Source organism: Dermacentor albipictus, chromosome 3 (genome assembly GCF_038994185.2).
Source record: "Dermacentor albipictus isolate Rhodes 1998 colony chromosome 3, USDA_Dalb.pri_finalv2, whole genome shotgun sequence".
In the NCBI taxonomy this organism is placed as follows: Eukaryota; Metazoa; Arthropoda; class Arachnida; order Ixodida; family Ixodidae; genus Dermacentor; species Dermacentor albipictus.
In genome coordinates, this window is record NC_091823.1 from 61999917 (window position 1) to 62017925 (window position 18009).

At 45.8% G+C, this 18009-nt stretch overlaps 1 protein-coding gene across 4 annotated transcripts in view; it reads left to right on the forward strand.

The window, feature by feature from the left end:
* Positions 1-18009, forward strand: part of Naprt (nicotinate phosphoribosyltransferase) — a 61525-nt gene that overhangs the window by 10111 nt on the left and 33405 nt on the right. For 2 of the 4 annotated variants that reach the window (XM_065427921.1, XM_065427922.1), the window contains exons 6-8: positions 184-374; positions 6372-6597; positions 11078-11401. In XM_065427921.1, the coding sequence (XP_065283993.1) occupies positions 184-374; positions 6372-6597; positions 11078-11401 (741 nt within the window). The remainder of the gene's footprint in view (positions 1-183; positions 375-6371; positions 6598-11077; positions 11402-18009) is intronic. The other 2 variants (XM_065427924.1, XM_065427925.1) reach the window with 1 other exon arrangement.

The following is an 18009-nucleotide window of genomic DNA, read 5'->3' on the forward strand; positions in this document are numbered from 1 at the left end:
GGCATAATTGTGACTTTTTTGAAAAATAATACAAAAGGTCCTGTGACATAGTTGTGTTGTGTTTGCACTTGGCGGTAGTGATGCAAAATGCTACAATTAGTGCAGTTTGGGATTGGGAGTAAGTTGCAAAGTTCTTTCCTTGTTAAGTTCGTATTTTGTTGTCTTTATTTTCTTGCATGGTAGACACTGAAGGCAACTGGAGGAGATGAAGTAGACTTCATGGAGTTGTGCTGCAAATGGCGGAAAGAACTGACTGGCCTTTTCAAGACCATAGAAGATGAGGCAAGCAGTGGGGAGTTGGCTGCGTTCATCTCGTATGCAGTTTCCTTTCCCCAAAATTTTCTCGCATTGGTTGACACCTACGATGTCCTTCGGTGAGTCCTGCGCTTAGAAAACATGTCTGACTGTGAGTTTTGGAAAACATTCTTCGCATCAGTCATATTCATTAGAAAGCACGCATTCTTTAAAGAAATGTTTCTCAAACTGCAGGTCATGACCCCTTAAATGGTTTAATGAGCTTTTTTCTGGGAGTCATGGAAGGTCCAACTATATGTACATCCTGCTTGCCAGAAAAAAAATTTTTTTTCAGGCTCAGTGCTCATGCTCATGCCTAACATCCATTTGTACATATATTGCTACAGCATGGTCCGGGAAAGGAGAAGAGCTCCTTTCGAAGACTACAGCTACTTTTCAAAACCTAAAGCTAGTGGCAGTCTCGGTGCCATCATTGATGCCTGTAGATAAACCCCATTCACCTATAGCAGCTTGTAGTGGAGATGTGGGGTACGTGACAAAGGAAGATGGAGCAGCCACTGTCACTCCAACATCGAAGCCCTTCCCTCACTTGCCTGTCTCCTATTGGGGAGCCCGATGTCGCACAATGGGGAGGGACAGCTATCTCTGGCAGCCCCTGCGAGTGCACCCGGTTTCTGGATAGGGCCGCATTCCCTCTCTGGAAAATCTGGCAAGGGCACGGAGGAATGGCTCACTCTCTACAAACGTTGAAAACTTTGCGCGGCATTTCTAACGCCGAAGGGCATGCCGGTAAATTCGAACAGCCCAAATGGTGTGACAATGGCGGTCTCGGGGACGTCTTCTGGAGCAACGAGAATTTGGTTGCATGCCTTCTCAAGCTCAAGCTTACAGAATATTTTGCATCCACACAAGTCCATCATGAAGTCTTGGATGTTGGGTAAGGGGTAGTGGTCTGGAACAAGTGCCAAGTTTATAGTGCGGTAATCCCCATAGGGCTGTCAGTCCCTACTTGCTTTTTTTGGAATCATGTGCAAGGATGCTGACCAGCTGCTTGATGACAGGCCCTCGGTTCCAATCTCAACCGTATGCTTGAACTCCTGACGTGAAGTACGGACCTTTTCAGGTGTGAGATGGCGGTGGGTCAGCTGGTCATTGGTGATGATATCATGGACGACTTCATGCTTCACAGACTTAGTCCAGTCTAGTGCAGCGGGGATGGAGGGAAACTCCCAGATATACGTAAAGCAAATCCCCGTGTGGTGTTGGAACTGGCACACAGTGTAAATGCAAACAGGTAGAGGCAAGAAGCACCCGTGACTGAGAGACCTACGCTAAGGTCGAGCATTTTCTTTTGGGCCATATCAACCAGAAGAGAGAAGTGGGGAAGGAAATCTACTCCCTGTATAGTATGGCTTACATTAATGACGAGGAAAATCCAATGGAACAATTGGCGTCAGTACATGGGAATGCTCGTAGCATTCGCCGGTTGAAGATGGCAGATGGAGGAAAGGGTGCACTCAGCACAAAATCCAACGGAGCGATTGGTGCAGGCGTAGGCTTACAAGCAGCAATCGGTGTCGGTGCACAGGAATAATCGTAGCATTCATCGCTTCAAGATGACAGATGGAGGAGAGGATGCAGTCAACAGAATTTGCGGGCAGGACACTGACCTCGGTGCCAGTATCGACAAGAAACTTCACCCCGCTGGTGGTGTCGATGACTTAGAATGTTCAGAGAACTGCTCATCGCCATTAGTGGTTCTTGTTGGCATTTTCTGGCCAGGCACACAGGCATGTGCAGTGCATTCAGGCAGCACTGAAATGCTGATGGTACCAGCAAAAGCAAGTGCCACGTTGCGGGTTGAGTGATCAGTTCGAGAAGATTGAGTGCAGCAGCTGGTGTAACTAGTGTAGGATCGCCTGGAGGATTCAGAGCACGAGCCGTGGTCACCATTTGGATGGGTTTGTGGAAGCATGGAAGCAAGAAGTTCCCCGAGGTTGCGTTGTCTTGGTGCAGTGCCCTGATCTCGTTAGTTGAGTTGCCAGACTTACCTAGATGGATCGTGTGGCGAAACCGCAGGATTGTGCGCTTGTGTTATAGCTGGTGTGATGGGAGAGCATTCAGCTTCTATAATCTTGGTGGTGGGGACACCCAAAGCCGACAGGGTTTACAGAAGTCTTACCCCATGGCCAAGATCATCTGTATGAACGCTGGTAGATGCTGGAGGAAAAGCTCCTTCAGGAACTGCTAGTTATAAGTTGCTGCTTGATCCCCTAACAGGACATGCTTGTAACGGAGATGTTGTGTAGGACGGCGGTCACAGTGTTCCTCCTCGGAAATAAGCTGTTGCAGATGCTTATGTTCGGACAGTGTGGTATGCTAAAGGACAAGTGCCTTGAGAGTGTCATACTTGTTTGCTGCAAGTGGATTGGAGAGGACATTGTACACTTACAGTGTGATGTCACTAGGAAGGGAGGACTAGATGTGGGCGAAGCAAACATATTGAGATGTGATACAGTGTAGGCAGTCCTTCAGCGTTTATGAAATAGACTTTGTGATGTTGTGCCCAGAAAGGAGGAAGGCGAACAATGGTTGCTTGAAAAGCTGGTGGAGATGATGCGTCAAACGCAGTTTCTTCGTTGGAAATATTGTGTTCAGCCATTCCAAGTCGCCACTGTATAGATTAGGCTCATGGGGCACAAACCCTGGTCAGGGTAAAAGCCAGTCTGCTTTATTGCTGCTGCTGCTCAAGAGACTCCATCTTCCTGTGTCGAAGGGCACCACCACACACATAAATTTTTTATCGGAAGTATAATGTGTGGAATACAAAAAAGAGCACAGAATATCCTCAACACCACATGCCAAGATTTAAAAATGCAAATAAGCAGCCAGTTAAAGAAAGGTTCAGCTTGAGCCATCAATGAATGAGATTTCAGTTTCAGTGTGATGGAGAGATGCCAGAGCTTAGCTTACACAAGTGTCGCTGCTTCTGAAAATAAGGCATGCCCGTATGATTTTCTTCACGTCATTGTCATGGTGTCAGTTCTGTCTATAAAGGTAATGTCTGTTATTGTACAATTCGACATTTGCTGGTGCAAAAATGTACTGCCTCTTTGTCTTTACAGTGCTATTCTTAAGACATCACTTTAATGTCTTTGCTGCTGCACCCAGTAGGTGAGCATAGTAAATATCCATGGCCAAACCATGTAGCACTATAATGGTATGCATTATTGTTTTTAATGCTCGTCTCCATTTTCTCTGGATTGTCACTGCTATCAAGTTATTGTTCAACGTAAGACACACCTACTGTTTAAACATTTTTATGCACATTGCCAGCAGTTCTGTAGCAAAAGATACACTTCTGATCAGATTGAGTGTACATGAACAATGTGCATTCTCAAACACACATAAGCAATAGTTTTTACTCTAACGTACAGTGGTGCTTGTATAAATAGCAGTGGTGTTCAAATACGAATATTAGAGAAAGGCAACCTGCGAATATTGAATCAAATATAGAATACTTTTTTCATTTCTGAAGAAACACAATTTAAGAGGTTTGCTGCGAGTCTGTTTAGCAAAAAAAATAAGGGCTATATACATATATATATATATATATATATATATATATATATATATATATATATATATATATATATATATATATATATATATATATATATATATATATACTGAAATGAACATGTAATACCATAACCATTAAACATTCAGACAACTGAGGAGCTTGTAAATGATAAACAGCTGCTTTCAACTAATGGGCTCACCATGACAATAAATGTAATGAAACAAGGGTACTGCATGTTACCAGATGCGTGTACATTGTTGTGTTCACAGAAGGAGAGGTGTATTAGGACAGCATCACACTTGTTTGAAAGAGATGCTAACATGGTGAGACAGGCTGATTATAAATTGGAACACATTCGTATATAGGCTGCCTAAAAGTGAGCCATTCTTATTGAGTCGAAAATATTGAGCCAAAGTTATCTGCCCCTTGCAACAACCGCAGCTATCCTGTTGCAGAATCATTCGAAACAGTCCTCACATTTATCGTTCTGTCTCTCTTGATACCCCAATAACTGTTAATAAGTGCTTGTATTCCTTCTCTGTTCGAAAGAAACAAATATTGTATATACCCGCGTAATGAACGCACTTTTTTTCTTATTATATCAAAGTAAAGCTGGGGGTGGGGGTGTTGATTATGTGGGGTAAATTTCATGGAGACATTTTCGAAACAGCGAAAATGGAAAAGTAAGACGGTAATGATTTGGAACGTGCATAAGGTAACTTATCTTTGCAGTAAATATACATGTATATCATTTGCAAACCGTAAATTCACTTCACATTGAAACCATCAGACCTGCTGTTCAGGTCGCTGGCCACTTCATCCGCATCATGGTTCCACCATATAATAAAGAAACAGTGTGAGTTGCGTGAAGTCAACGGAGCTTAAGACAATCGCATGCGGCGAAACTGAACGCGTGCTTCAAACAGCGTTCTCTCATCACGCCACAGCTTGTCCTTACAGCCGCTTCCGGACATCTGCTGTTATCACAAGCGTCATGTAGAAGTTCGTACCATTTAATGCGATAGCATTAAGGGCCCCATATCGCAGAAAATCCAGCGTCAGCATCTGGCATCCAGCATCAGATGTCGTTTCGGCAAAAAGATTTTCGAACCATGCATACCCAGGCTCTCCATGTTGTGCAAGGAAGTTACTGAAATAATTTAATTTCTCAAGCTAAAATACGTAGAAAAATTGCATAGTACGATTTACACACAACCTACAGACATTATAGCATTGGATTGTAATTTGAATATAGATGCGAAAACATAATTCAGTTACGTGAAAACTCAAACCCCTTCACCAGCGTTTCTACCATTCGTAGACTGGCCACAGTGTCCGCTATTTGCATGTGCCGGTGCGCGAATATCTTGGAGGCCACGGAGCAATGTGCCTGGTTCCTTGCAACACCTCCAGGTGGCACTCAGCTCCGCCGCCTCACGGCCCACACAAGAGACGCATTTCTACCAGAAAGCCCGTCTTCATGCATAGCATTCACCGCCAGTGTTTCCCAGTAAACATTATGGTTACATATGCTGCTGTTGCCGAGAAGCATGAGAAGCAGTTGGGGATCTTTGAATGCTCTTGCATTTCACCATTAAAGGCGAAGCCTAAGCATCCTCCAAATTTTTTGACTAGCACACTGTGTGTGTCTCTTTATGTGACCATCCTGCTCATCAGCATGTCAGTTTATCAGTGTCCGATCAGCATTTCTGTTTTGTGAGCAGATAAACTCTATCACATAGCAAGCATGTAACTTGACTTAAGGCCCATCACACACATCGAAAGCCAAGGCAGGCAGAAAAGCGAGCCACAAACATGCGAATTCAACACTACGCCTGACTGTGACCACTATGCCGATGAAGTGCCGGCCGCCCTAACTCTCCCGTGCACCCTGCTCGGCCACACATCTCATGCGCATGCTCTTCTATTACGTCGGCGTAAAGTACATTAACTGCATATGTGGCAGAGAGCCAGATGCGTTTTTTTTTCTCTCTTGAATTGGCAAGGTGCCTTTGCACCGGCACTGGCGGAAAGGATGCGTGAAGCATTAAGTGCACTTATTTTAAACACATGTGCAAGAGTCAGACTGTAGTCTCTTTGAAAAACTACAGCACAGCTGTTCGATCGTGGGACTGCACAGTAGCAAAGTTGGGGGTGCGTTCATTGCGCGAGGAAAAACTAAGATCTTTCGTGACTAATTTGGGGGCGTGTTCATTACACAAGTGCGTTCATTATGCAAGTAAATACGGTATTCAACAGCTTCAAATAGCGAATTCTCAAATCGAATATGAATCAAATAGCAGTCACTATTTGATTCGTGCATAAAGTTTCGTGTTTGCACACCCCTAATAAAATACTGATGGACTTAATCTGCCAGGTCAGATTCAACGATAGACCACTGTGCTGACTGTTATAATTGTGATATGAGCGTTGCTTTTCTTTATGAACACAACTTGCACTTTTGGAATTGTTTGGTTTTCTCCCGTCACTACGATGTGACAATACAAACATTTCTCTGACAACCACGACGCAGGAGTGGACTGCTGAATTTCTCTGCTGTAGCCATGGCACTGAATGACCTTGGCTACCGTGCACTGGGCATACGCATTGACAGCGGTGACCTGGCCTATCTCTCCTCGTGCGCCTACCACTTCTTTAGTGAGCTCGCCGACAAGTACAACCAGGAGTGGTTCAGGAGCCTCGCCATTGTGGCCAGCAATGACATCAATGAGGAGACCATCATCTCACTCAATGAGCAGGTTAGAACCAGAAATTTTAAAAAAGTACCCTTTTTTGCATTTGTTGTGTCTCTATGTTACTTTGACTAAGGCTTCGTGGCAAGTGGTAGCAGAGAGTGCCTGGCTGTATGGTTGTTACATTTCCTTGTGAGTTTACCTCCAAAGCAGAAGCATTATCCCTTTGAGGGTTGATTTTTTTTCACCATATGCGACCGCCCAGGGTCGATTTCTTTTATTACAGATTCGAATTCTTAGGGACTTATTTAGAAAAAAATTTACCGTACTTTTTCTGGGGTGACCATAAAGTGAGAAAAACATTTTGCGTTGGTATATATGTGCACTTCATTCATGAATAACAACAATCAAAAAGGAAATAAACTTATAAGGATTACAAATTTCATACATTTTTATACACATAGTTCAAAGCCATGAAAATGCGCACACGAGAATATTTCGCAAGCCTCGTATGTTCCTGTTCTTACACTAATATGTACATCCATAGCGTAATCGAACTGCGTAGGTGTGCGCACTCAATAAAACTATGTGGTTGTATGCCCGTCAAAAAAGCACAGTGCATCTTCATCTTATCGCCAACCAGAGGCAATTAGTTTCTGCGAGTGTAAAAAAAAAAAAATAAAAGCAATGGAAACGCACACACAGTGGCATCCTTCCTATGCGCAACCTTGTGAGCACTAAATGAGCGAGAAACAAGCGGTCGCCCTTTGAGCGATTAGTAATGAGATAGCCATCAGTTTTGCAAGTACAAGAAGCCAAAACCGCCCGCGTTACAAAACCCAAACCACCACCCGCCCACATGCATGCCAATGCGCAAGCGGTAGTATATAGACGTGTGGGAGCTAGCTAGCTCTAAAACAAACCATGCAACAAAAACCGAGAGAGGGAGGCGCATGAAAAAAATTCCCTGTATCCCCACATTGTGGCAGCACATGACGGAAAAGAAAAAGTTAGGAAATTGGCGCGCTTTCTAAATGTACAGACGGCGCCATAAATATATGGCATCAACCATTTTTGGACTTGTTCGCGGCGCCGCATATTTATTTATTTATTTATTTATTTATTTATTTATTTATTTATTTATTTATTTATTAATACCTCAAGGGTCCAAAATAGGACATTACATGAGGGGTGGGCATGTAAAGGCGGGATTGATGATGTGGAAATTAGAAAGATGAGTCGGAACACTCAATGGCAGATCTAAAGCGTGCTGTATCGCAGATGAGTGCAGTTTGTCTGGGAAGGCCGTTCCAGTCTCGGGCAGTTCGGACGAAGAATGACTGCAGGAACGTAGTGGTGCGGGCTTGTGGTGGGATTACAGAGTTCGGATGGCCTGTTCGACGAACACGATGGGCCAGCTGGACCAGCTGGCTGTCACGAGGTATGGAATAAAAAAGCCTGTGATAGAGGCATAGGCGAGAGATGCGACGACGAGAGACAAGAGGCGATAGGTCTAGTTTAGATTTTAGTGATGAAACGCTATTGTGATATGAGTAATCTGAAAGAATAAATCTAGCAGCACGGTTTTGAACGCTTTCAAGGGCTTTACTGAGATTAGTTTGGTAAGGGTCAAAGATAGCACATGCATATTCAAGTTTTGGTCGCACAAGCGTTTTATAGGCAACTGATTTCATGGGTGGTTGTGCCATGAAGAGATTACAGCGAAGATAACCAAGAATTTTGTTAGCTGAATTAATTATGTGGCTTACGTGATTTGTCCAAGGAAAATCTTTGGATAGGTGAATTCCTAAGTACTTGAAGGAGTCAGTAGTAGATATAGTGCAGTTGTTAATCTTGTAGGCAGGGGGAATGTAGTTAGGTCGACGATGGAATGAAATATGCACAGTCTTACTAATGCTTAGGGACATGAGCCATGTAGCACACCAGTCTTGAATATTAAAGAGGTCCTCCTGAAGAGTAGAGACGTCTGCGACGGTATTGATGGGGCGGTATAGGACACAATCATCAGCGAAAAGACGTATTGCAGAGGTTACAGTGAATGGCAGGTCATTAATGTAAATTAAAAATAGGAGTGGCCCAAGAACAGTGCCCTGAAGTACACCAGATAGAACGGAGGAAACGGGAAATGTGAGGTTGTTAGCATATACAAACTGTTTTCGGTTAGTTAAGAAACACTGGATCCAGTTAAGAACAAGCGGGTGGATGTTTAGGCATGATAATTTTAGTAAAAGGCGAGAGTGTGGAACCTTATCGAAAGCCTTTTCGAAATCTAAAAACAGGGCGTCGATTGGAATGTTAGAGTCGAGGTTTAAATGAATATCATGAATAAATAAAGCTAACTGCGTTTCGCATGAGTGATCTTTCCTGAAGCCATGTTGATTAGGGTGAAAGAACTTTACTGAAGTTAGGAAGATAGCAACATGAGAGTAAATGACATGTTCCATGATTTTGGAGCATACGCTGGTGAGTGAAATGGGGCGGTAGTTACCTGGGGAAGACCGATCACCTTTCTTGAAGACTGGAATGACCTTCCCTGTTTTCCAGTCTCTTGGAACTATGCCTGTGTCAAGTGATTGCTGAAAGATGATACAGAGGATCGAACTACAGACATACTTTGTATTTTTTAACACTTTGGCATTAATGCCGTCGGTCCCACAGGATGTGAGCACTTCAGGCCATCTATTACCTTAACGATGCCTTCCGGCCTAAAATTAATACCTTCCATTGGTGTAAAATCGAAAAATGGTAAATCTGGTAGTTCATTGGCAGGTTCTTTTGTAAACATTGAACAATATGCAAGGTTCAAGGCATCAGGAACATTTGAGTCAGGAATGGGTGAGCCAGAATTATCACATAGAGAAATAGAGCTATTAGTTTCGGGTTTTATCGTTTTCCAAAAACGCCGCGGGTTAGAGTGCAACATGTTTGGGACGGTAGTAGAAAAGAAATTACGTTTTGTGTGTGCTTTTAATGAGTTATATCCTTTAGTAGCTTTTTATATTTTTCCCAGGCAGAAAAAGAACCTGAGCACTTGGCTACACAAAATAATCGTTTTTTTTTCTTATTGTTTAAGCGCTTTAAAGTAGTGTTGAACCAGGGGGAACGCGCTCTTTGATTTATCATGATAGTTGGAATGTAAAGACCTATTAAACGCAGCATTTCTGTTTTGAAATGTGCCCAGTTACTCTCAGTCGACCGCTGCTGATATGTAAGGGCAAGTTGCTCATGAAAGATAGAAAGTTCACGATTAATGCTTGAATAATCGGCTTTATCATATAGTGTTAGTACTTTCTTTGATATTTTACTTTTGAGTATGTTGCAAAGAAACGTGGCATGAATGATGGTGTGATTGCTAAGACCACTGACGTACGTAAGAGGAGGCATCTTATCGGGGTGCGACGCTAAGACGAGATCTAGGATATCTGATAAGTGTTGAGTTATTCGCGTAGGTTTATTAACAAGCTGCGATGGACCGAACAGCAAGCAAATGATTATAAATTCGCTAGCCATGTTTGTTTGTGTTAGACATGACGCAACGTTATAGGGTCAGGTTATAGGTTTAACCCTTTTAGGGTCGATGACGTTATAGGTTTAACCCTTTGAGGGTCAATGACGTTATAGGTCATTGACCCTCAAAGGGTTAAATGAGTAATGACGTGACATTTATGGTGTTATATATTCTTTTTTATTTTTGTGTGTGTGTGTGTATGAAAGCCCAAGCTAGCTGAATCCAGCTAAACCTTAGAAAATGTAATGACAAACATCAGAGTGGCCTAAATAATTTACCATAATACTTGTGTTTTCAAACCAGTTTCGGTACCCGAGAAGTGGACATGTCATGACGTCACAATGAACTGGCTCGCTGCATTCCTGCAAGAGCTGTGGCTGCTACATGGGAGCACAACCAGAAGAAACACAAGCAGCACTCGTGCTTGTTGTATAAACAATGTTATGATACCCAGCCTTATTGCTACACATCGGCAAAGTTTATGCGGTGTCATGATGTGACAGGCATGTTGATGACACCAGGTCCAACATTTTAAGGCCAACGTTAGTATTAAATTAAAATATATTTGCCAACCTCTGTACTTGTTAACTGTAACACTTTTGTGTGCAAAATGCATGAGGCATAGTTTACGCAGCTTTAAAAATGTGTCAGTACTCTTTTAAGAAATGGCTCTGTGCAAGAGGTTTTCCGCATTGTATGTCATTGCTAATAGAGAAAAACGAATAATCTTATGAAGAAACCAATGTGCTTTCTAATTCTAACGCGTTCATAAAAACATGACCTTGATACACACTAGAGCATTCACGGCCATAGTTTTGTCTATCTTGCACATGCTCCGTGTATACTAGACAATGAACCACCAAACATGTTACGACTTTGCACCGCTGCCACCACTATTACAACTTTGAGGTGGTCCCGTAGCGCTCGTCACCCGTTTCTTGACACAGCGTTGGTAGCGAAGACTCCGAGTCAGGCGTCGGTGAGCATAACGAAAGGGACTTTATACATTACATACAGGTCATGATACAGAACAAGATCGGATCGGCACGGGGGCCGAGAGCTCACAGCAAACGCGACTGTTCCCGCACGGCGACGTCCGGCGAGACTGCAATGCGTGACACATCTCACTCCACTCGAGAGCGGCACTCAGCTCCCGGTGGGCCGGCGGATCCGGTTTCCCAGGCGGCTGCGTCGGGGCTTATAATGCCCCGAGAAACCATTGTCACTCAAACGGCCGAATTCAAAGCCAGCACTCGACGGTCCTCCGAGAGGTCCAACCAGCGACCGCGCTGGCCACCCGGTTCAAAGTTGCCGCGCGCGGTGACCTCCAGGCAAAAGGAGGTACGGCACCAGGCTGTCTAGCACTTAATTGCACGTTTGGACACGTCGCTCGCCGATGCTTCTCCGCAGGACACCGCTGCCTGACGGCTCAGCATCTTGACTTGTCAAGGGAGAATTAGGGCGCTGTGCCTTTCGGCACAGCCCCGGGTTTGTCCAAAGGGCGTTCGCAGGATAAATTCTGCATCTTGTAGATTCGGAATCTGGGCTTGTGGTAATGGCGCAACAGCATCCCCGCCATCAGATAAGGCGCCGGGAAGACGAGCTGCCTCCACGTGGCTCGGATGCCAGGCGCGCACGTTCGTCAGGCTCGTCCAAGTTCACGTCCAGTATCCGGACACCAGGTAACTTCACGTGCCCAGGTCCCACACGCCAGGACAGGAGCTCTGCTCACCGCGTTGTCGCCAAGGCACCTCGACCAGCTCCACTAGGGTTGTTCCTAAGCCCTTGCTTCTCAGCTTGCAAAACCGACCGGCAAAAGGCAACACCCAACACTAACAAGTGCCCTCTGTCTCCCGTCGAACACCAGACAAGGCCATAATCCAAATCAACCTAACTAAATTGCTATCCCCCTTTTTGCTCCCGCTGCAACAAGAGGCAGGTGTACAATCTGGTACACAAGGCTCAAACAACCAGTTTTCAAATTAACAACACACCAAAATATCAAACAATTAATAATCAGCAATAATAATGACAAATAGAATGGTCCCCCTGAAATCACTTGGACCGAAAACGTACTACTGAGGAAGCAAGTGAGGTCATTCATTTTTCCCGGTGATATTTTCGCGGAATTAGAAGCTGCTAATATTTGCGACCCTGCTTATCCGTGTAGCGGCGGTACAATAAGCCAGATTCCTTGTAAAATGAAACCCTCTTTTTTTTTCACTCCCCGTTTGACGCTCTTCCTCAGATCGGCTATTGAATAGTCTTCCTGTTGCTCACGAATCACTTTCCCTTTCAACTGCAGCCAGCTCCTGCCAGCTGGCGGAAACCGGAGCAAGTGTGGAGCCCGCGTCGCCCAACTGCGGCGTTGCGTCCATATCGCGGCTAGCACTGCACGTGTCACTCCCACTCACTTCCAGGACACGCTCACCCAGGCCAGCCTCCGAGCTCTGCCTCTCCCGTGATTGCTCGCCACTCAAGTTACCTTGATCAGTCCATGTGCCGCACCGCTGCTCGCTCACCGACACAAAGTCAAGTTCCCTCGACAGCGGGCGCGCTTTGGATCGCGTGAGGGCCATGTACGCCATGTCGGCAAAGAATGATTTGCCCTGATCCTTCAGCAGCTGCTCCGAGCTACTTGAGAAGAGGTAGGGAAAATGCTCCGGGAGGGCGGCAGACACAGCGGCTTCTGTGTTAAATTTCCCAAACTCTCCTCCAATGATAACCGTTGCGATCGGTAAACAGGCACTCTCCTCCTCGGCCACTTGCCGTATCCTAGCGCACTCTCCCGTAAAATCACTCGAGGAGACGAAAGACGGGTGGACAACATCCATAGTTGCTGCAGAGTCCCTAAGTGCTCGGCACTTCTTACCGTTTACCTTAATTTCCTGCACATAGGGCTCCAATAGTCATATGTTTTTGTGCGTTCCCTGTATTGTTGCAAAAGCAATTTTCTCTTGGCAGTTCGCAGCGATGTGCCCTTGCTTTTTGCAATTGTAGCAGGTTAACGGTTTTCGTTTTTCAAAAGAACGCGTTGTATCGTTTCGCTGTTTGGGACCATCGCTATCATTCTGAGATGCATTTTGTCCTTCCCTTACAGTTTCTTTGGTAAGGGACTTGTCTTCCCGAAACTCGCGACGCGTGATTTCCTTCCGTTCGTCGGGCTCCCCGGAAAACCCATCTCTCCTATCTGCTTTTTCTACGCGCACTGCCTGTAGGTGTAATACTCTTCCGCTAACTCTGCTGCCTTTTCTACCTTAACCTCCTTTAGCCTATCTTGCAGCCAGAGCCTGACATCCTCATCAATGCAACGGTAGAACTGCTCCAACGCGATGCATTTGATGATTTTGTCGCGGTCGTCGTAAACCTCTTCGCCCTTTAGCCATTCCACCAGGTCGGCTTTTAGACGAAACGCGAAGTCAACATACGACTCCCTGCCCTTTTTTGCACACCGGAACCTCTGCCGGAAAGCTTCGGGCGAAAATTTGTACTTCCGCAGTAGCGCTTCCTTCACATCACTGTAGCTCTCAAACGGCTCTTTCGATAAGCAAGTTATTACGTCTGATGCCTCCCCAGGAAGCAAGGCTAACAGATTCTGTGCCCAGAGGGATCGCTCAATGCTATTCCGTTTGCACACGTGCTCAAATTTCACGAGGTAGTTGGCCGTATCCTCTCCGACGACAAAGAGTGGAAGTTGATCGCGTATTCTTGGAACGTTAGAAGTGAGACTAGGCACCGGCGCGCTATTTCGGGTCTCCAACTCTTTCATTTTAAGCTCATGCTCACGACTCCTTCTCTCTCCTTTCCTCGCGACGTTCCTTTTCTCTCCTTTCGTCCTCGCAACGTTCCTTCTCCCTCTTTTCTTCCTTGCGACGTTCCTTTTCTCACCTTTCCTCCCTTTCCCGACGTTCATTGATATCCACCCAGGCCTCTTCAGCTTCCTCAGCCGTTACGTCCACAGTCCTCATGACCTCAAGGATCGCATTCTTTCTTTTGGTTGAGCCCAACTCAATGCCCAACTCCTCACAAATTTGGAGAAGTTCCTTGACCTTGTACTTCTCCATCATTCACACTGTCCTCCTGCTGTTTACCCTTTTTGAATATAACTGCCGTATGCTACTATAAAGCTGCTAGTAAGACATATGCAAGTATTTCACACACTGCCCTGTTTACCCCCTCAGCATCCCCTGGTTTTCAAAACACTCTCACTAGGCTTGAAACACACAAGGTTAACACAATGCAACACCAAATCCTTCCCTAAGCTACTATAGCCTGTGTCAGAGAAAGTCTGGTGTTTGAGGTAAACTTCAGGCACTCACCGCGCCGAGGTAGCCGATGCTGGTCAATCCCGTAGCTGCCATCCACTGTTACGACTTTGCACCGCTGCCACCACTATTACGACTTTGAGGTGGTCCCGTAACGCTCGTCACCCGTTTTGTGACGGAGCGTTGGTAGCGAAGACTCCGAGTCAGGCGCCGGTGAGAATAACGAAAGGGACTTTATACATTATATACAGGTCATTATACAGGACAAGATCGGATCGGCACGGGGGCCGAGAGCTCACAGCAAACGCGACTGTTCCCGCACGGCAACGTCCGGCGAGACTGCATTGCGTGACACATCTCACTCCACTCGAGAGCAGCACTCAGCTCCCGGTGGGTCGGCGGATCCGGTTTCCCAGGCGGCGGCGTTCGGGCTTATAATGCCCCGAGAGGGCTTATAATGCCCCGAGAAACCATTGTCACTTAAACGGCCCAATACAAAGCCAGCACTCGACGGTCGACCAAGAGGTCCAACCGGCGACCGCGCTGGCCAGCCGGTTCAAAGTTGCCGTGCGTGGTGACCTCCAGGCAAAAGGAGGTACGGCGCCGAGCTGTCTAGCACTTAATTGCATGTTTGGACATGTTGCTCGCCGATGCTTCTCCGCAGGACACCGCTGCCTGACGGCTCAGCATCTTGACTTGTCAAGGGAGAATTAGGGCGCTGTGCCTTTCGGCGCAGCCCCGGGTTTGTCCAAAGGGCGTTCGCAGGATAAATTCTGCATCTTGTAGATTCGGAATCCTGGCTTGTGGTAATGGCATAACAACATGCAAATTCATTCATGACTAGTTTATGCATGTATCTTAGAGCCCTAAATGTTCTGATTATGCCTGTATGTAGAGCTGAATTTTATGCAATGAAAGCACGAAATACTTGCTCTATGTGTGCTTCCCTTTGGTCTAAAAACCTCTCCTTCAAACCTCTACTTCATCTACTAAAACCTCTACTTCATCATCATCAACTGCAAGACCAAAATGTTATCACAAGAATCTCGCTTACATCTTGCAATGCTTACACAGCATTTATACCATTTCTACTGAAGTTTATGCTGCATCAATACTAGCACTCAGTCACATGCCCTGTGACTTGTTGTGCCAATCGTGCAGCCACTTGATAGAGAACTTCCTGTGGCCTTTTGTATGCACTGAAACTGATGATGTACACATTGCCGCTAGTTGCACTCTGTCTCGGCAACCACGCACAATGCAGCAAAGGGTATGGTTTGTGTTCGTTAATCAGTGACGAGGGCTGGCTGTATGTTTCTAAGCAGAAAGGAAGGCTCACCATTGTATGCCAAGAATATGTACACTTAATCACAAAATTTTATGGTACACGAAATCTGAGAAAAAGCTGGATATCTACACAGCCTCACAAAACAGCCTAGTGTTTGCATTTACAGCCTTTACCAGTATACGTGATGAATATTGTGATCTGTTTTACTGACTGCAGTCACCGACTGATTTTTCGGACTCCGAAAATTCGGACATGCTCGATTATTCGCTCTGCTTCGCGGCACCGCCATTCTCCCCATAGACCATAATGTATAACAACTGCCGAAAGTTCGGACACCTTGCAACCTCTCGTATGATTTTTCGGACACTCCTTGAGCCAACTCGATCGAAAGCACCATGCACCACTCTGACCGGTGCACGCTTTGACTTGCTGAACGCCATTTTTGTTTTGAACGGAGCCTCATTGGTACCGCACAAAGTGGTGCTACTGCAAATCCCCGCTCATCATCATCATTTCTGCCTGGTTCGCGGCCACAGCAGTTCCAGTCTCAGCTAGTAAGCCATGTGAAGACAGTCCAGCAGCTGATTTATTTCTTTTTTCGTGCATGATGTTGTGAATAGGCCACATTTTTCTTTTGTGCAACTGGTGTCAGTGTGACGGCGTGGTGGTGTTTGCTTTGTGGGATGTGTCAAGGTTGCGGTGATCCAACGTGGCATACAGAAACATCACATCAAGTGTCTAATGGCGCCGACAGTGCCCGCGCAGACTGCACTGGGGAATGCCGGCAAGCGGGTGCTGGGAGGCCTAGTATTTGTTGCCTTCCGATGTGCTCCCTACTGATGTTGAAATTGTTCTGTCGAGACCTGCGCAGTGGTTGCGTTGCGGTTCCAGACACCGTCTCATTTGACAGTTTCACAGGTGCTGACACTGCTGTGCTGACATGCGCAGAACTCGACAACAGCGAGATCATTCGTCAGGTTTCTGCTGCACTGCCGGACGATGACTCAGAGTCGGAAGATGACAGACTATGTGCTACACTGCCGTCGCATGCGAAACGTGTACAAGCAGTGACTGCTTTCAACCGTACGACCCTCTCAGAGATTCAGGCTTATTTGATTCCGTGTGAACGGAACAGCGTGCATCGGCACATTCACGATTTCTTCAAGCCTACTGCTGAACCCGAATAAGTGCGTGGAAATAAAAGATTTTTTTTTTCTTAATCTGCTTTTTCTGACGCCTGTTTATTCAGACATTTCCGCAGTCCTTGTGAGGTCCAAAGCAGTCCTTGGGAGGTCCGAATAAACGGTCGGTGACTGTACTGTTACAGGCTGCTTGGCAATTGGAATGTTTTCTGAAATCCCGTGGTTTGCAAACTTTTGTGGTTGACTGTACTTGCTTGAAGCTTCCATTTAGTTGGCATTGGGCAGAAAGTGATTGGAGGTGGGCATTTGAGGAGCCCATCCTCTGGTTCTCTGTTTTGATTGGCTGATGCCACCCATAGCTTTCTCTGCAATGTATGTAAATGGTTAGAAAGTCCACCTAATAAAATATAATGTGCTTGCTTCTAGCCAGCTGTGATTGCTTAAGGGGAGACACCGGTTTTAGAGACAAAGAGATCGCAAGAAAAACAATATTTTGAAAATGGTATTTTCGGAATTTCTAACTATTATTCTACCACTTTGCCAAGTTTTGCACATTCTAAATCAATATTTCAGCCATAATATAAATTTTTGGCACTGGTGTTGGCTAAAGATGAGCCAAAGTTTCTGTAAAAAAATTGCTTGTTCCGCACCACATGATGGCCCCCCGCAGTTGTTCGGTTGCACCAACCCATATATCGTTTGAAAGAGCAGTCTCTCGTCTTCATTTTCCTGCCACCACAGGCTTTATACGCACATTGGCAGTGAAGAAATTTCACCTCAAAAAGAAGACCCAATGCATGCTGTAATTGGTCGACAAAGGCACGTGACCCTCAGCTAGCCATGCCATTGGCTAGACTGGCATCATCTGCATCGCTCTGCGGCCACTCCGCACACGTCACGCGTGCCAACGAGGTTTCCCACGCTGACAGCGATGCCGACCTAGACTCCAAAGTTCTCTATGAAGTACACATTTAGTAAAAAGGAAGAGGAAGTCGGCGTACAACATCGAGAAACTACACTCCATCACGCCGCTTCCCGATAACATCGATAAAAGCATGTTTATAGTCCACCATTATCGGCGCACGGGCGAGCGTCGCTCGATGCGAGGTGCGTCGGAGTCCATTGGCTGTGTCTGGTTACGCTGGCTGCACCATTGTGTCGAACCATTGGTCTAACTATTAGCCCCGAGAACGAACCACAGGGGTGCTGCAAGCGCCGCTCACGTGACGTTAGGGCATGGACTCGCACCTGTCA